At 33.9% G+C, this 20,713-nt stretch overlaps 1 protein-coding gene across 11 annotated transcripts in view; it reads right to left on the bottom strand.

Moving 5' to 3' along the window:
* The window catches only part of RAP1GDS1 (Rap1 GTPase-GDP dissociation stimulator 1), a 164,110-nt gene that overhangs the window by 40,080 nt on the left and 103,317 nt on the right, over positions 1-20,713 (bottom strand). For 10 of the 11 annotated variants that reach the window (XM_029234785.1, XM_029234784.1, XM_029234782.1 and 7 more), the window contains 2 exons: positions 10,819-10,947; positions 3,361-3,486 (listed from right to left, as the gene is read on the bottom strand). In XM_029234785.1, coding sequence (XP_029090618.1) covers positions 3,361-3,486; positions 10,819-10,947 — 255 coding nt within the window. The remainder of the gene's footprint in view (positions 1-3,360; positions 3,487-10,818; positions 10,948-20,713) is intronic. The other variant, XM_029234788.1, reaches the window with a different exon arrangement.

Below are 20,713 nucleotides of genomic sequence, written 5' to 3'. Positions count from 1 at the left end.
TCTATGCTCATGGTGAGACTGGCCTTTAATTTTTATTCTTGTACTGTCTTTGTTGGTATTTTATTAGCTTCACAAAATATATTGGTGAGTATATCTGCTTTTCCTATTCTGGAAAAAAATTAAGATAAGATTACTCAGCTTTTCTATTCTATATCACCCATACTTGAAAATGTACTGGCATCAAATTTTCATAACATTCTCCGAATATCTGTAAGATCTGTAGTGAGATCTCTGTTTTCTTGATTTTGGTTATTTGTGCTTTCTCACTCTTTTTTTCCTGATTAATCCTACTAGGGATTTACCAGTTTTATGATGTCTTTTCAGACTCAACATAGGCAAGTATATGCTTATATTGCATTACATATATTCTATTTTATTAATTTCAGTTCCTGTATTTCCTTCCTTCTATTGTAATTTCTTTGGGTTTCATTTATGTTTTCCCTCTCTCAATTCCTGAGATTAATACTGAGCTCACTGATGTTAGCTTTTTCCTTTTCTATTATATTCATTTAAAGTGAAAAAAAAAAATCCCTAAGTATGGCTTTACCTGCAACACACAAGATTTGAGATAGTGTTCTCATTTTCATTATTAGAAAAATGTTCTAATTTTCTTCATGATTCTTCTTTGACCTCCAAGGTATCTGAAGTGTATTTCTTAATGTCTAAACAAATGGGGATTTCCTAGTTATCTTTTTATTATTAGTTACTATTGTAATTCACTTAGATCAGAGAACATACTCTAAGATTGCAATCCTTTGATATTTTTTCCATCAGTATACATGTTTTAAATGTTTCATATGTACTTGAAAAGAAAGGGCTCTGAAGCAGGGTGCAGTGTTCCAAAATATGTCCATTAAATCAATTTTCTTAATCATGTTGCCCACATTTTCTATATTCCTATTTTTTAATGTTTGTTCTATAATGATTTTTGTGGATATTTAGGGCGCCTCATAGTTCTGAATATTTTTGCTTCATATCTTTTGACATAATGTACATTTTTATAGCTTCCAAGAATTGGACCTTTTATCATGATAAAGTCACCTTCTTTATCTCTACCAAGTCTTTTAATATTAAAGTCTCTTTTATCTGATATTAATATGACTACCTCAGCCTTTTTTAGGTTTGAATAGTATATTTTTTCCAATCTTTTTAATCTCAACCTTTTAAATCTCCTCATACTTAAGAAGCGTTGCTTGTTTAAAAAAAAAGCTGGTTTTTTAAAAATCAGTTAACGATTAGTCTTTTAACTAAAGCATTCAGGTCACATACATTTAATGTAATTAATGAAATACTGTGTCATAAATCTAGCATATTTTTTCTGCCCTATTTTTACCCCCTGTTCCATGTTCCCTTTTCTCTCTGCTCTTCTGTTAATTAGTATTTATGGGGTATTAAAACAAAAAAATCTTTCCATAAATCCTTCCATTAGTTTGGTAGTTACACACTGGTTTTAAAAATTAATTTAGTTCACCTTAAAATTTGAAATCATTTATTCACCAGAATCTAATAGTACTTTCCTCCATGTAGTACAAGGGTCTTGGGACTCTTTAACTACTTTTACCTCCCTCCAGATTTATACACTCATTCTGTGGTGTATTTTAGATTATACATTTTAAACTGCACAGTGAATTATTTTTATTATTTTATACATTCAATGTTCATGAGTTTACACACATATTTACTGGGTTATTTTGCTTCCTTCTCCTCCCTTGTACCTATAACCTTCCTTCTGGAGTCAGTTTCCTTTTGTTTTTGGAATCATTTTCCTTTTTTCTAACAAACATCCTTTATAATTTCCTTTAGTAAGGGTATATTGGTGGTGAACTTTTGCAGTTTCTAACCCGAAAATATCTTCATTTTGCTTTCAGTTTTGATGGGTATTTTCATTGGGTTTAGAATTTTAGATTGAATTTATTTTCTTTCGGCACACAGAAGATGTTTGTCATCTGGCTTTCATTGCTACTGTCGAGAAGTTAGCTGTCAAACTTTTGCTTCTTTTAAGGTAATCTATATTTTTCTTGGCTACTTTTAAAACTTTTGTCTTTTTTTTTTTTTTTTGCAATTTCAATATGATGTATCGAAATGTGTATTTCTTTTTATCATGTTTTAAATTCATTGGGCTTCTTGAATCTTTGATATCTTTCATAATTTCTGGTAAGGGTTCTGACAAAATTTCTTCAAACTTCTGCCCTCCCATCTGCCCTCCTTCTGGGACTCCAAAAAATGTATATGAGACCCTCTCACTTTATACTCTGTGCCTCTTATTCTCTCTCATGTATATTGGGTCTTTTATTTCTCTATATTTCAGTCTGGATTTTCTTCCATTCTATCTTCCAGTTCACTGGTTCTCTAATTCGACTATATTTAATCTGCTGTTAAACTCATCTATTAGGTTCTTAATTTTTTTTTTTTTTTTTTTTTGCGGTACACGGGCCTCTCACTGTTGTGGCCTCTCCCATTGCGGAGCACAGGCTCCAGACGCGCAGGCTCAGCGGCCATGGATCACAGGCCTAGCTGCTCCGCGGCATGTGGGATCTTCCTGGACCGGGGCACGAACCCATGTCCCCAGGTGGACTCTCAACCACTGCAGCACCAGGGAAGCCCTATTAGGTTCTTAATTTTGGTTGTATTTTTCAATTCAGGAATTTCCAATTGCTTCTTTTTCAAATCTGCTATTCATTCCACTTTTTATAGTTTCTAGTTTCCTTCTAAAAATTTTAAGCTTGTTTTTAACTCTCTGAACATAATAAACATACCTGTTTTGAGTCAATGTCTAGTAACTCCAGTATCTGGAGATTTGCTGCTGTTGCCTGTTCTTTGTGCTGATTCTTGCTTACAATGTCTTGTCTCCTCATGTGTCTGGTCCTCTTTGATTGTGTGCTAGACACTGTATTTGAAAAATTATTTATATGGGATGGTTTGCTTACTCTGGTTCCCTCTTATTCCTAGAGTGTATCCCTTAAGATTTTTTGCTCAAAGACAGGAATAGTTTACCAGTGTTCACACTGTTGGTAGGCCTGGTACTCCAACTTTTATGACCTTTTTGCCCTGCAAGGGTACATAAGTGGAGTTCAGCCTACTGGCTGCCTTTTCCAGATTGGCATAAGAATGTGTAAGCTACAGAACCATCTTTGCCAAGATTATAAAATCAAAGAAATTTGGAAAGTAGCTTTGGCCAATGTAGATATAGTTATGCAGTAGATAATGTAGCTGAAGTTAGAGATACCCAAAATAAAACTTATCACATCATTAATAAAAAAAAATGAATTTTGAGTTAAATAGCTGGCAATTAAATAATATTAGAAAAAAATGGAAAAAGCCTACATGATCAAAAATCAAGAGATGCATTTATTTTCTCACCGTTTTCTGCCAATGGAGCAAGAACCTCAAACACCATTTCCCTCTTATCATGGTCTATTTGTTTCTTGAAGAGTTTTACCAGCTCTTCAGCAATGTTTGTACTGGCAAACTGTTCTTTACTTGACTCTGCAAAAAACAAGAGGGAAATTTAGAGTAAGCAAACAAAATTAAGCCCAGAAATTGTTTTCTATTACCTTCAATATTTGGTCGTTTTTACCATTACTGATAAGTACAAACACTCTTCAAATACAGGAACAATCAAAACCATTTTTTTAAATGCCCCTGAAGAGGAAAAACATCTAAGTCTTTAAAGAAAATGTTCTGGCCCAATTTTATTCAAGGCTATAAAATAAATGTTCACTAGCATAACATATAGGTAATCATAGCAACAGTAAAATTACTGTTATAAATTCATAGTTTCAAGGCTTTTAGTCAAAGAAGAAAAATTACTCATAACAGACTGCATTTTACATGGCTGAATTAAAGGTGACTTGTCTTTACACCAATACAGTGGTATACTTTTGCATTCTTCTTGACATGCCTTTCTAATTTATTTATTTTTAAAATTTATTTTATTTTTGGCTGCCTTGGGTCTTCCTTGCTGCGTGCGGCTTTCTCTAGTTGCAGTGAGCGGGGGCTACTCTTCGTTACGGTGCGCGGGCTTCTCATTGCAGTGTCTTCTCTTGTTGCAGAGCAGGGGCTCTAGGTGTGCAGGCTTCAGTAGCTGTGGCACGTGGGCTCAACAGTTGTGGCTTGTGGGCTCCAGAGCGCAGGCTCAGTAGTTGTGGCGCACGGGCTTAGTTGCTCCGCAGCATGTGGGATCTTCCCGGACCAGGGCTCGAACCCGTGTCCCCTGCATTGGCAGTTGGATTCTTAAACACTGTGCCACCAGGCAAGCCCCTAACAAGTTTTTCTATCAAAGGCCAATTCCTCATTCCCTCTTGCCTCTTCACCGTCTCCAGCCTCTCACTCTAGAGCCTCATCCTCACCGTTTAAATGTGCTTTAATATTTCTCACAGAAAAATAGCAATATTAAAAACAAACACCTTCCCTTTACACCACTTTGATTCACTACCATCCAATCTGTTCCCTTTCACAAACAAGTTTCTTGACAGCATTGTCTACATACACTGTCTTTACTTTGTCAACTCACATGCATTCCTAAACCCAGCTCAGACTAGTTTGGCCCACCTCTCCATTCTGCGGTCTCCTGCTCCTGCACCAGACCTCTATACATTCTGTTGTGGTTCCTTGGGACTTGATCCTTTGCCTTCTCACCTTTTTGAGCCTTACTCTCACCCTAGGCAATCTAACTTCTTCCATAGCATAAAACAGCACCTATATGTTGATGCTTATATAATCATATCTCTAGCCCTCTTCTGGACTCCAGGCTCTTTAACTGGCCATTTGACGTCTCCATTTGAATCTCTCTCTAGCATCCAAACTCCATGTCTAAAGTGGACTTCTGATACTCCCCTGAAATCTGTTCTTCCTCCAGACTTCCATAATTTAGTGAAGGAACATGCCACCTAGCCATCTGCCATGCAGGCAGAAACCTGGGGGTCACTGCTCACTGTTCTCACTCAACTGTAGAGCCAAAGAATAGCCAAGGTCTATCAGTCCGCCTCCAAAATACAACCAGAATCCATTCCATTTCTCTCCAAGTCTCTTCTCAGTTTCTTTTGCTGCATCAGATATCCTATCAATTTATCTAGAAGTTTCTTTCAGAGAATTCTGACCAAATCCAACCTAGATTGGTTGCTCTCCACGTTTGTGGGGCACAGCTGACATCCTGGAATTTCTTTTTCATTACCTTGATGGATGCTTTCTTCTCCCTCCTGTATCAGATACTCTATTATCTATGTCCTTTCACCTTCACATTTTTAGTTTTGGTGGAGGCATCCTCCAGCAGCTTCCTGAGAAAGCTTCTACGTACTGTGTATAGGACATAAATATTTTGAAATTTTGACTGTCTGAAAATGCTCTTTCCCACCTAGAGTCTATGCCTGTCATTTAAATTAGTTCCTTACCCTGTTCAATTACTTTCTCATACTAGCAATTATCATAATTTAAAATTATATGCTTATTTATTTGTAAATTCATTAAAAAAAATAAATTTCCATCTCACCCACTAAACTATAAGCTCTTTGAGGGCACGGACAGCGTATAGTATTTTAACTACCATAAATACAGTGTACAGTATAGTGCCCAGTAGAGAGCAGGTGTTCAAAAGAAATTTATTGATTGCATGAATGTGTGACTGAAAGAACAAGTAAATGAATGTAAGAGCGATATTCTGCTCTCTAGTCTCTGGTAAATCTCTGCCAATGTCAAATAAAAAATATTACAAATTCAACTTTAAAAGAAAATGGAGAAACATAAAATTTTATATGGCTTAATACAGTTTTGATTCACTCTACTGTTACACTGCTTTTGGCACATGTACCACATCTATGCCAAAATGATGAGAATCCACTCCAAGACTTGTAAGGATTCCTTAGTGCCACAAAAAAAGGAGTATGGGTGAAGTGTCTTTTCTGATAAGCTACCTAAACCCTCAGAAATCATAGTTTACAAACGTCAGCCCGCCTTACCCTAAAAGGAGGTTAGTTTGATTTAAATAGGAATGATTTAACTCCTTAACGCTGGTGGTTACTCCTCTGTTTCAGACAATTCTTCAAATAAAATGAAACATAAAATCACAGGTGAAATAGACAGACATCATTTATCTAGTTATGTGCTATTATTCTTTTCAAAAAGTAATAGTTCTAGCACTCTTTTTTCCAATCCATATTTTATTCTTCTACTTATTAAACTGAAACCAAATCACTGCTGCTAAGTAATTCAGGTCATTCGCCAGCACAAAGAAACAAGGCACTATGATTAACATAGGAATTAACGAAAAAAACCTGTACTTATCCTGTACAGGTGGATACAGAGAAAAGATAGTGTAAATTATGACTTGGACATTATATTTGGATTAAATGCCATGGATCCTTAACAGACCTTTAGCAAGAAGGCTTATTTCCTAAGGGTTTTTTTTTTTTTAATCAAAATTATATATGAGTTTAAAGAGTTAGTCCTAATACTTACACTACCGGCAGAATCAAGTCCCCCTTGCCCATTTCTTCTTCAAAAATAAGCACATAAAGCTCTTTTAGCTAATTCACTGGTATTTACCTCCAAATCTTTAAATAACGTATTTATATTAAGTTTTGATTGACTTCCCACTATGAAAGATGAAGCACTAGCTTTCTTTTCTTCTTGTCTCCACAATACCCTCCATCTTCTCACTGTAATTATACTGTAATTTTGGTTATTTCAATAATTAGTGTTTCAATGATACACTATTTCATTTGCCCTGGAATTACTTTCATTTCCCAGGAAATTTTTTTTTCTCATTTACTTAGTTTTCAATGTACTTACATTAGTTCAACTCCACACTCTGTCAGTTGTCTAGTTTTCTCTTAATAAGCTCGTTCACTTTAGGTGCTCAATCAATTTCATCTCGTAAAGAATTTCCCCAATCTGGACTGGTTGCTCTTTGAAAATAGGCCATTTGGGGCTCTCATGTCACCATAATACTAGGAACTCCTATTTTCCTGTTGTATCTCTTGTTTCCTGATTCCTATGTAGTCTTATTATTTATATCCCTTGTTTTGGTGGGACACATCTTCCAGTGGCTTCCAGGAAAGATGTAGGACACCAATTTTGAGACATTCATGTTTGACAATGTCCTTATTGTAACCTCAGACTTGACTGATGGTTTGCATATAGAATTCTATATTGGAAATAATTTTTACTCAAATTTTTGAAGACAATATTCCATTTTCTTCTGGTTATCAGTGTTGTTTTGATACATCTGACGTCTACTGATTCACCATCTTTTTTATGTAACTTTTTCCCCTCTCTCTGGAAGTCTGTAAAAGATTCTCTTTGTCCCCATTATTCTAAAACTTCACATTGATGTGCCATGGTCTGGGGGCCTAATTTTCATCTGCTAGGCTAGGCATTTGACAGATTCTTCCAATCTGGAGAAATATATACTTTAGTTTTGTGGTACTTGAGTTATTTGGCCATTTCCTCCTATTTACCTCTTTCTAGAACTCTCCGTTTGATCCTCTATCTATATTTTTGCTTCTACTTTCCATATCCTTGTTTTTTGCTTTATATCTATAAATATTTCTCCATACATTTTATTGTCTTTCATTTTAGCTATTGTTTTTAATGTTCTAGCTTTTTCATTTGTTCCTTTTCTTTAAAAATAGCATCCTGTTAGTTTCATGATTACAGCATTTTTCTCATTTATCTGAGCATGTTTGAGTATCCCCCACCCCCATGCTGCATAGTTTCTATTTCCTCCGAGTTACCTTTTTTTATTTATCTTCCATTTACAGGCTGTCGTCACCTCTCTGCTTGTCTGCCACTGATTAACTGGGATCTAAAAACTGATTAGGATCTATGAGTAGGAGTGGCCTTATTTTATTTATTTAATTTATATATTACACAGCAGGTTCTTATTAGTTACCTATTTTTATTTATTTATTTATTTTTTGGCAGTACGCGGGCCTCTCACTGTTGTGGCCTCACCCACTGCGGAGTACAGGCTCTGGACGTGCAGGCTCAACGGCCATGGCTCACGGGCCCAGCTGCTCCGCGGCATGTGGGATCTTCCCAGACTGGGGCACGAACCCGTGTCCCCTGCATTGGCAGGTGGACTCTCAACCACTGCGCCACCAGGGAAGCCCTAGTTACCTATTTTATACATATTAGTGTATATATGTCAATGCCAATCTATGAGTGGCCTTGTTGACTGAAGATTCCCTGTAGGTCAGATGGCTCTTTTGTAGAGAAACTCCAACATAAGCATCTTTAAGTCCATGTTCTAAAGGACAAATGGGACCATTAAGCATACCTACCTTCACTTAACTGTGTTCAGAATGGTACTCTGGTACCTCTTACTTCATTTAGTCTGATGTCCCCAGTGTACAAACCCTCTATTTTTAGTCTCTCCAGAGAGTAAACACAGTCTTCTGCTTAGATAGGAAGGGCTAGTTACCACAGTGCAGGAAGGGAAAGAAGGTTTAGAAATCTTGATGCCACCAAATCCTAAACTTTTTGAAGATTCCAAACAGCAAACTGGTTAGTTCTTGGTTTTCCAATTCAGGATTTAGATTTCAAAGTTTTGCTAAGTGAGTTACTGCTTGCTTTTCTTTCCGGGCTCTAAAAAGTTTCTGTGTTAACCTCTTTACTTGGTCCCCCCACCAACCCCGCTTTCTTTTCCTTGATGGTTTTGCATTTAAAAAAGAATCTATTGCAGTTTTAGTTGGTTTCCAGAAGAGAGTGAAAGTAAGTGCAGATTTTCATTCTAACATCTCTAACCCCCCAAATACTAATATTTTAAGCAGACAATTTTATTTATAAGATTGTGGAGCCAAATAAAAAGGGGAAAAAATCCCATTCTGCTTAATCTATAATGTTAAATAAATCTGCAGACTTTAAAATTGGATTAATGCTATAATTGTGAATATAGAAAAATTATGTGTGCACATAAACTAGGACTGAAAGAGAATAAAAAGATAGAGCTGCACATTCCTTTTCGGCCCCCAATTATGAAATAGTTTGCAATTGTTTAATTATTTTACATTTTGTCTTTATATTATATCTTTAGTGAGCAAAACCATACAAATTTCTGCTATTTAACATTTTTATTAAGAAATTTTGACAAAAAGTAACTCTAGCATTTAATGATATGCCATACTCAGAAGTGTGTGATATAAATGTGATATGATCTTGATCTTTACCTGTGTCCATAAAATAATACTAGGTGATTTGCTAACTCACGGGCAATAAAGCCCACACTGAAAAGAGAAAACATGTATCCTGGGCATACATGTTTTATTTCAGTGTTGATGTATATCTTAGCTATTACATGGGCATAACAGACTCATGATATGTACTCTAGAAGTCTTAGTAAATGAAGAAGTATTTCTCTTTTATACTTTCTTTCTCCATATGGGGTAAGGGCAGTAACAGCTGGGACCAGAGTATGGAATTGGGCCAAACTAAATTGGGTGCATATCCATCTTTTAATACAGACCCAGGTCTCCCTGTATGCAGAATCGAGGTGGTCTATACAATTTCCCAAACAAATCCCGACACCTTAACACAGGTAACTCATATTAACTGGTGTCTGTCTCTGTTACAAAGGTTATGACATTATCAGGGATTATAACATACTTTGTTTTAATTCTACAAAGTATACTGAACACAAACTCCTACATTCCATTTTAATAATGGAAACTAACTTGTAAAACAGTAAATGAACGTTCTTTCATTCTTGGCCTTACTTGAATGATGGAAATAATGAGACAGTATGAAAAAGAAAAAAGCAGAAGAGAAGACAAGAAACATTCACAAATGCCAGGAGATGACCCACTGAATAAAAATGACTTCTAAAAATTAACTCTGATAAATAATCCCTATTCCCTTAACTTGAAGTCAAAGCAAAAGTAAAGTACTGAAATCAAGATTTTAATGTGAGTGTGCAAGGAGATGAGCTTTCAGTTAGAAAAACCAAGGTTAGAGTCCTGGTGCTTCTGTTTATTTATTTATAAAATGGGGATATTAATAGAATTGATTTACTCATTTGATATAGCTATTATTTTTAGCTATGATGAAACATCATTTGCTTTCACTGTCCCCATGATGAACAATTTATTATGAACATGGTTGTGGGGTAGATTTAGACCAGGAGTTGTAACTTTCTATCAAGAATTATGGGGAGGAAGGAGAGAAAAGAAGAAAGGGTAATATACATGATATAGAGAAAAATAAAACAGGGAAAAGAGATGGGGGTGCTGGGGTCATCAGTCCTCCCTCTGTTAGGACTGGGCTGTGTTGCCAGCACTGCTCTGTTTCTGCCCACCTTCTGATTTTTAAGGATTTCTCATATTTTTTTCAAATTCTGTTACAAACATATTCTGATGAAAAAGTTCTCTATTGTTTTTTTGGATTTTGTAAAAAGAGAGGGAAGAACCTTAGTCTGCTAGATTCCTTTTCACCTGATAAGCAAATAGTTCATACAAAACATAATAAATTATGAGGTCCTCATTTTTGCCCTGGAAATACAATACTTGACTTTAAGACCACCACGTTAAGAATACTAAAGTCAAGTGGAGATCATTTTAAATATTCAATTTCATTAAATAGTATACAAGTATAAACTTTAAACCTTAACACATAAAGCAATTAGGAAAGCAAACTAGCTCCAATTATAAACAATACAATCCTAAGGTGTAATTGGATCTACACTTTTTAACATTGAAACAATGTATCTACAATGCTTCAAAAAAAAAAACTAATATAAACAAGATTCCCAGGTTAACCTCTAAAGGAAAATTTATTATAAGTACATTAATAAGTTAATTACATTTTTGACTCATGGCTAGGACTTACCAAGTTCTGCTAAATTGCCAAATGCAACAAGACACATTTCTGTAAGAGCTGCATTTTGGCAGTGGATGCCCAGTAATTTAACTAAGGTAGGAATAACACCCATGTTGATAAGCTGAGCTTGAAGGGAATCTGTAAAAAAAAAAAAAAAAAACAAAACACAAAAAAAATGTTTATGTATTAAATGGACATTAGTAAGAAGAAAACACCTCTTATTCTCTCTATTGCAAACTCAACATTACTTCAATTAGAGTAAAGCAAGATTAAGTCCACTCATATAACTGCCTTGAAAATGTTTAAGACATTAGTTCAGAAGAGTTGAATTTTAAAACTTTTCAATGATTAAAAGACACTTAGAAATGAAAATAATTCAAATAAGATGTCAAATCACTAATTTTTTTAAAAAACATGATCTTATATCTATACAGAGGAGGTTTTAAAATGTATAAATAATTAAACACTACCACTGGTTTTTAAGTTAAAAGGTTAGACAAAGTAACATTTGCATTACAGGAAGTCACAGAGTATATGAAAAGCGTAAGAAAAAAAGCAATTTTAATAAAGATTAAGACAAAAAAAATCTTAGAATCCCTTAAAAATAGTTGCTCCATAATAAAGAATGAAAAGTATGTAACACACACAGGTTATTGTTTATTTGCAGCCTTTGATGACTGTTAGGAAGGAAAGTAGTTTTAACAAGGAAAAAAAAATCTGGTTACTTAAAATATTTTTCTTTTCAAAGTTTTATTTAATAACAGTGACAATCATCTTAGAGGTAAAGAGAATGAGGTCAATATGGCTTTGTCATCATTGCTTGCCTTCATTTTCTAAGAAACTAATTGGTTTTAAAGTACTTAATATGCCTTGGATTTCCACAATGGCTCTTCATGAACAATGATAATCGAATACCTATAGCAGTAGAGTTGAAGGTAAATAAATCAAAATGAAAACCAGAAGTACTGCCTCTTAGAATAAGCTAAGAAGAAAGACAAACACTCACATGCCTATGCAAAACACTATTACTGTTAACAACTGGTTCATCTAAAGATAAAGGAATGCCTTCAAAATTTTTTTCTTTTCCTTTTAAAAATTATATGCCATTTTCAAGTTAATAATTTTCTCTAAATTCTTTTAAGTTACCTACTTGGAATTTAAAGATTAAAAATCTGTTTCTTACAACACATTTTCCTCTTAGCATGCATCCCTTGACGGAGTTTGCGTACTAATCTCTTTGTCACTCTTCTTAGTTCTTAACCGTCAGCAAAGAACATAAAGGCAAGGTTGAGCTGTCTCACATGCCAACTGATTACTTGCCCGGAGGTCTCTGTACTTAATTTTTACTGCTTTTAGAGTGAAGTATGAAGAGACAGCCAACAGAGGCTTATCAGCCCTGAAAACTGACAGTAATTATGGATATTATCTGGTTCGGCTGTGGGGACCATCTATACTATACTAGAAAGGGGCCTATTACCAAAACAAGAATAGGAAACAAGGCCTGAGACAAAGTTAAGTTTACATTTAGAGTTCAAATAGTCTAAAACAATTTCAAAATTTGCAATGGAATTATGATGTCTGTTCTAAAAGGAGATAGATATAAAAGAACATATTCAACTAAATGATTTGTTTTTATGCTTTTGATGCTAAATATTTTTTTCTAACTCTACAATTTAGTAATTAATGAATGACTCACAATACTTATATTATCTTACAGGCAAATTACTTGTTATACCTATAATATTATATCTATTATAGTATTATACTTATGTGTTATAGTGGCAGAATATTGTATTGTGGTTATAGTATTTTTAAAGATCATGTACCAAGAAGCTTTCCATATTAGAAATTATTTTGGTTACTTACCAGTAGATAGAGTTCCTTACTATTGGACCACCTCTGCAGATTCTTGTTCTTTAGCAGTATTTTTAACTTTATTTATTTATTCATTTTGACTACCTCTTCAAATACTGCAGAGCTACTGAATCATTAATTTTCAGGTACGTAAGCGTGAGCACTAGCGCATGCATTGAGTGAGTCAAACTCCACTATGTGTTTGCATATATGTAAGCATCACACACCCCCTCAGTACTATTGGTCCAAACTATAAAAATCCAACAGTCCAGGGACATTAGAGGAATAACAAAATTTGTGACGGAGATAACTCAACAGAGAATGCCACTTAGATATTCTTCATGTTCTCTTAACTAAGCATCTCTAATGCTCTCTAATTTTACAATATTATGAATTTTGGTTCCAGGGATAAGAGGGACAAAAGGTTAAGAAATATTACAGAGTTTCATACAATCTGTGGCATACAAATTGAAGCAGTAATATTTGAAATTGTGGTAGATCAGCAGAAAAAGTAGCATAGCCCAATGGCATATGGTGTGAATTGCCATAATTCATGAAAATCACACTGCTTCATGAAAATGTGTTTTCAAGCTACCCAGGAGCCAAACTGATTGTATACTCACATACAACACACATACCACACACAAGTAAAGAGAAAAATATATAGTCATCCAATGGACAGACCTCATTTTGGACCACTTAGGTGCTTTCTTTTATATCCATTTCTATGATGGTAACTAAAACAAAAATTATACTCAAGTAACTCTAAAATCTGTTCATACCAATTACAGGCAAGTCATTCTCCTTTGATAATGGAGGCCCAGAAGAGGGAAAAAACTTAAACAGGTTGGTACAAATTTTCATTTCGAGATAAGCAAGCATCCTAGAACATGGTTCTCAAAGTGGAGTCCCCAAAACCCTTTCAGAAGATCACCAGGTCAAAACTACTTTCATAAAAATACCAAGATTTGATTTGCCTTTTTCACTGTATTGACATTTGCACTGATGGTACAAAAACATTAGTGGGCAAAACTGCTGGGGCATTAGAATGAACGCAGTCAGTGGCACCAAATTGTATTAGTAGTCATTGTATTCTTTACCATCATACATTCACAGTAAAATAAATGCTGTTCTCAGCAACTGTTAAAAAAATTTTTAAAGTTATTTTTCATAAAAACATGCTATTTACCTTAACCTATAATGGTAGGTTAAGATAGTAAAATGCAATACTAAATAATTTTAAAAACTGTCACTTTTATTTCCAATATAGTAAATATTGATAGATATAACCCATATATATAAACAAAAATTCTTTGAGATCTTCAGTAATTTTTAAGTGTCTAAAAGAGTTCTGAGATCAAAAGTTTAAGAACCACTGCGAAAAGATTACCTGATTTTTATAGGAATTGGAAAAACAATATGGAAAAAGAGATTCTGAAATTCAATGATATGCTTGGCAGATGTGACAACAGAAAAAATGTAAAACTAAAAGCACAGTAGGAATCCTAGATTGTGATGCTCAGATATTTTGAGCAAAATAACATTAATTAAGCACCTGAACATCTCATTTTGCTTATGTGAGCAGAAATTCTACTTAAGCCTAGGAAAATATTTCATGATTAGATTTGTTTGCCTATTTCAGTTACAACTTACTACGTTATCAATAAATAGTTTTTTTGAGGGTTAAGTAGAGGTCCTGTTTGTGTGGAATAAATTAGTATTAGTACTTATTGCTGGAAGCAAATTATTAAGTTGAATCACTTTTTCTTATTGCCCAAAGAAAGCTCTGAATAGACTTCAAAGGATAGCAGCTGACACTCATGCTATTGTGAATGGTATCAGGAATATGACTTTTAAATTAAAGACTAACTGGAAGAAATCCTTAGAACCAGAAATAGTTCACATTCTCTAGATTTGAGAAAATAAGTAACATAATTCAAGACTGAGACTTTTTGCATCCTTCAAAGAATACCAGCAACTCCAAGGGAATGTTGTCAGAGCTCAACAAACACAATTCACAAAAATGCAACCAAGGCCCATACACAGCAAACACTTATGTGTGAAAGACAGTCTTTAGACAGCACAATGTCATAAATGTCTGAAGACTTTTAAAAATTGCTCCTGACACACAACACAGACAAATACTGACCAAAATACAGAATTACAAAATTACATAATATCAAGATGACACAGGCCCTGCATGATCTATGGGGAGGAAGAGGAAGAAAGGCACTGAGGGGGTGCAATACAGATGCATATACAAAGAAATATAAGGCAATCAACGCATGCGCTGGTGTGAACACTTACCTACCTACATTTGAATTTCAATGGTTCCAAGTTCTTCAGGTCACACACATGGAAACTCCAAAGAATGGAGATCTGGAGAGAAGATCTCAAGTTGAAGAACCTTTTTCCCCCTGAGTTTTAAGTTTAATGTTTAAAACGTTGGTATAGATTATAGGTCCAGAAATGTATGCCAAGAATTGCAGTAACTCAACTGAAGTTATGTTGATCAATTACTAAAAAGAATAGGTTTCTTAAGAAGATTATAACACGTCTATCTTATTCCTAAGAAATGGCCCTTATAGACAATAAGCTTATTGATAAATAGGACTTAATGATGAAACTGTGTCAAAATAACACACACACAATTCAAAATATACAGTCTCTACATTAGTATGTATATTATTTATAGTATAAAGAGTACAACATTTCCTATTTACAGGATTGCATAAAAACCTAATCTACAGTCAAATTAATTATATACAGTTGAAACAATAAAAACAAGCAAATGTAAATCCTGATGAAAAGTTCTAATACAATTTGGATAAAAATCATTTGGGCATAATAAAGATGGAAGAAAATTGCCCTTTACTAATGGCACATCTATATTTCCAAAATATATATATAAAAAGTAAAAATTAGAAATGAGGTAACAGTGAAGTAGAACTTGCAAGTTGAAGCAAGTTGCAGCTCTATCTATTATAATGTTGAAAAGTAAACTGACTTAAATACAGCAACCAAGAGGATGGTTTGTGGTTAAAAACTTTATACATACACATGTGCAGGTACAAGTAAAGACTTCCTTTTCAGTTACTTATGACTTACTTTTGTTGATTGATCAGGAAAGTGAAAAATTTTTATTCTAAACCTAGTGCTGAGATATGAAACCAAAAATATTTAAACTGTTTAAAATTAACTTCAAATCAATGATTTTCAAAGGCCTCTTTACACAAAACCTGCATTATATGTTTTGCACCCAGATTACCTCTATAATTAAGCCCCAGGTTATACATTTCCAAGACAAACAGCCATTTCAAAGAAAAAAAAAAAAAGAGAATCAAGATTCGTTAGTATTGAGAATATGAGTCTAAAAACAATACATTTATATATTTCTTGCTTTCTAAAAGTTAACAATAAAAAATGAAAAAGTTTTTTTCTGGGTTCTGAAAATAAAAGTCTCTACAGAGCAAAATTTCCCTTTCGTAAAAGTTCTAGAGATAACTGACAAAAGTACATGAGTGAGTATGATGTAAAACACAGCAACAATGAAAAACCTCAAAGCAAATCACAAGAGAAAGGAAAAATGTTTTATTATTCTTAAGAGGCCCACCCATTTGCTGTTCTCAATCCAATAACATCTAGAATGATTATGTCTTAGTCCAGCAGATAACTTTTTCCCTAGACTCACTTCAGGTTAAATTATTTACTACAGATCAACTCTTGTTATAATGAATACTGCTACAAAGATTTCTACATATACATCTACTCTGATTTAAGAAAACGCTGTGCTTTCATCTCAGAAACAAACTGGTCTTTTAAAAGTTAAAATTGTTTTTTGTTTTTTTAGAAGAGGATTACTGCCAGCTGTTGCTTATGTAGCTCTTATTGGGAGAAATAAATCCAGTCTGGGCTCTCATAGGGCATTGCTGAAAGGCCACATCTATAGTAAGTATAAATTTAAGCCTAAATTTTTGTATAGCAAATTGAGCTGTCAGGTTAATTTACAGACAACATGTATTATCTTATAATCATATGCATTTAAAAAACATGAAAATTCTGTTTTACGAAAGGATTTACTGGTTTTAACAAAAACCCAAATAATACTAGTTACCCTGGAGCATTACTATGATTAAATTTTTTACACTTTAAAAATTCATAGAAGTTATTTGCAACACACAAACTGTGTTAACAAGAAATATCTATATAACCCAAAGATTTCTAATTTCTTTCCAAGAAACATTTTTCAAATATTTAATTAAATTTTTTTTTCAGTAAATAAAATATAGGCAGTTTGCTGTTAACTGGACTTATTTGTAGTCAGAAATCAGGGTTACTAATTTTTACACAAGTTAGTTTACATATGATACTTTTCTGCCCTGAGCTTCTCACTGAATGAATATTTTAAATGGTCTGAATTAAAGATGCACTGATATATGGTCAAAATCCATTACTCATCTCTGGCTTTTGCCTCAGCTCTTGAAGGTCAAACACCTGAACGCTTATTCAATGTCATTTCTAGCACCGACAAATTTGTGCATAGTCAATGATCATGTGCTTGATACCATCATATTTCAACCAGTGTAACATCAAAAATAAAAACGAGGCCTGGTCTTTCAGTTTTATCTTTACTATCTAAATATTCATTTTTAAATATAGGTAAGCATTTCATGTACAGAGAAAAATCTCCCCATGTGTTTCATGTGTTGAAATTCTATTAGCTGAAATGTAAATTTATACTGCAATATTAAAATGTGGCAATAACTAATGAGGGTGAAAGCTATACAAATGTAAAAATTAAATCAAGGCAGAATAATAGAGATTATATTATCTACTCTCTTTATAATTTACAACAAAAAATAAAATAAATGTTAGGAGTTGTTTTTGATTTTTAGTTACTTAATTCCATTCAGGCCATGAATCTTTCAGGAAAAAGTCCAATTTGAGAAGTCTTTACATCTTATGAGGATGAGTTAAAATCAGAAAGCCCACTCTGCCTCTTTAAATTTTCACTATGAGAAAATTCTTGAAAGTAATATTCAATAACATCCATGACATAACATTCAATCAAGACATAAAGCAAATGAAGAAAAACATGTTAGAGAATAAAGAACCCCAAACATATTTTGTTACTCCACTGTCCCCAGTTAAAATTGATTTAGTATCACAATGCTAACTGCACTGTCATGATTATAAAAATAATCCAGAAGCTGAAAATGCTGCAAAGAGTATAATTTCTATAATTTAATGCCAAACTTTAAATCATTAACAAAAAAAACTATAACAATCATTTCATTTTTTTTGTGATAAAATTTCCAATTCTTGCATTCAGAAGTTCATTCTATAATGGCCAAAGCTGAATATTAACGCTAATACTTGTCTATGTGGAATTAAACCAAAATATGCATTTGGTACACCTCTACTAAAAACCAAGTTCTTAGCCTGTCCGTTAAATAACAGCATTATTATAGTAATTGTTTAGGAGGATTATGGTGAAGAGCTAATAACCTAGTCTAACTGGTCAAATTTAATAGGCAGAATTAGCAGGAGGCACAAGAACAACTAACTGCTCTGTACATCAATAAAACAATTTGTTTAAAATGACATTTGTAGCAGAACTTCATGAATGCAACCTATTTCAGACTGATTAGAAAGCTCTGCTGGACAAACAGTAAAAATTCAGAAATTTTTTAGAGAGAACAGCAGTTAGTAAATAAAGAATTCTAATATTATTATTTTTTAAAACCTAAAAACTTTTCAGGGGTACAATAAGTCTTTAACACACCTTAACATACTAGAGTACTTTAATTTGACAAACTGGGCTTCAAAAGATATAACTTAAAAGTACATCTCCCATGCGTTTATGAACAGAAAATACATGAAAATAGTATATAGGAAAATTATAATTAAGAAAAAAAGACAATAAATTGCAAAAACACACTTTGTTTTGTCTTTCTCCCTTAAAGTTAGGCAAAAAGTCTTCAGTGTTTAGGAAATTTATGGAATTATTAACTAGCTTATACCCACAGTAAGTAAACTTTGGAACTAGTTCCTCACTCATGCAAAGCAAATCATTTTCTAAACATATAACATCTAGGAAACATTCTTTCTTACCTATAATAAAGTAATACCAAAACATAAACAAGTAGCTCAGTCCAAAGTGCGTTTTTAGTTTTTAATCAGGATTATTCCTTATTAATTTCTATTCTTCCTATTTTAAATATGAAGAAAAATCAAGTAAGCCAAGTTATTGGCTGAGTTCACTAGGAAGAGTATTATTAGAATTGGGAAACTGCTGGTTGAAATGAAAGGAGCTAAAACTAATTACATATTAAGTGATCTTTAAATTAGAGGAGAGAAGATACTTTACAGGCCTATTTTAAACAACTGAATTTAAGTACTGGGCTTAATACTTAAATTCAATTGTTAAAATGCTCTGATACTCCATGAGCTGCATTTCTTAAATCACACAGATGGCCTCCCTTCAACCGTAGTTCAGTTATCATAAGTCCGTGCGGCAAATAAATGTGAGAATTATCATGAGAGTATTGCAGAGAGATTTCAGGAACCACAAAAAAAGAGAAATTACTCTTTCGATAATAAGGAGTTATTAAGATACCACAGAAAAATCAGCTCTATTTGTAAAAATCATAGGTATATACATATATCTATATATACACATACACATACATATATCATATATATGATACTCATCACATGATGAAGCCCATCATAGACCGTGTATATTATGTTAGTCACTTTAGAAGGGCTTGCTTGCCCACTGCTCACCTCCTGCTGTGAGGCCCGGTTCCTAACAGGCCGTCGCAGACCGGTACCGGGGTTGGGCACCCTGCTGTAACTACATAAACAAAATACAGGAGGTTCACATTTCCTCAAATAGAATGTCAAACTGTCAATACGCTTGTCTCTAACCACAACTGTCAAATACTCAGAATATTTTGGAGGGCCACAGAACTGAAGAGTGCTTTTTCACCATGTGAAAAACAGGTATGATTTTTCCCCAAAGGAAAAATTTGAAATGATTTTTACTAAACAAAGTTTTGTTTGTTATCCTAGTTAAACATGATTTTATTTAGCAATATTAATGACACAACTTTTCTAGCTAAGCAATTATAACTTTTTTTATTCAGATATTCCAAACTTACTTGTCTGAATATAGAAAGTTTTAATTGCTTCACCAGTGGGGAAACAAAAGAATATATCTAGCTCATAGCTTAAAGTCTTGAGCTGGTTCAAAAGTTTTAAAACTCGTGAACCTTGAGTTTTATACAGTTTTATCAAAGGGTATAAAAATGCCTTTACTGAGTGTTTTCATTATAGATATCTTTCTTGCATGTGTTTAAGAAACTTGACTTCCTATTTAATGTATTCAAAGATTTGATATGCTCAGAGTTGTCCACTATATGGACAGGAATCAAGATATCCTAAGTCTCAGCCTGGTGTCAAGCCACCTTTAGGACTAATAAACAATTTGAAAATGTTCTTATTAGAGAAACTATGTTGGTGGGTCTTTGTTACCATTTCAGTACTTTTTTTTTTTTGCTATACACGGGCCTTTCACTGTTGTGGCCTCTCCCGCTGCGGAGCACAGGCTCCGGACGCGCAGGCTCAGTGGCCATGGCTCACGGGCCCAGCTGCTCTGCGGCATGTGGGATATTCCAGGACCGGGGCACGAACCCGTGTGCCCTGCATCGGCAGGCGGACTCTCAACCACTGCGCCACCAGGGAAGCCCCATTTCAGTACTTTCTTATCTCTCTCTGTTTAAAAAAATTTTTATCTATGAAGCTAAAGAATAACTCCCTAACTACAAATGAGGCTTAAGTTATTGGGCCCAAGGGTAGAGATAATTTTTCCGTTAGAGTAATAAGGAGGTATTTATCACTCAACTATTCTACTCAGAAACTAGCACAGGCTTGTGTACTGGAATTCAACAGTAAATACACAAAAAAGGAATTTCATTTATCGGCGCTAGTAAAAAGCGCCTCCTGAGTTTCAAAAAGCTCTAGTGCTTTTTGGCTTAGTGACTCA

Source organism: Monodon monoceros, unplaced genomic scaffold (genome assembly GCF_005190385.1).
Source record: "Monodon monoceros isolate NGI ecotype Baffin Bay Population unplaced genomic scaffold, NGI_Narwhal_1 Super_Scaffold_20, whole genome shotgun sequence".
NCBI lineage: Eukaryota > Metazoa > Chordata > Mammalia > Artiodactyla > Monodontidae > Monodon > Monodon monoceros.
The sequence above is the reverse complement of the archived record's forward strand: the minus strand, read 5'-3'. Positions and strand labels throughout refer to the sequence as shown.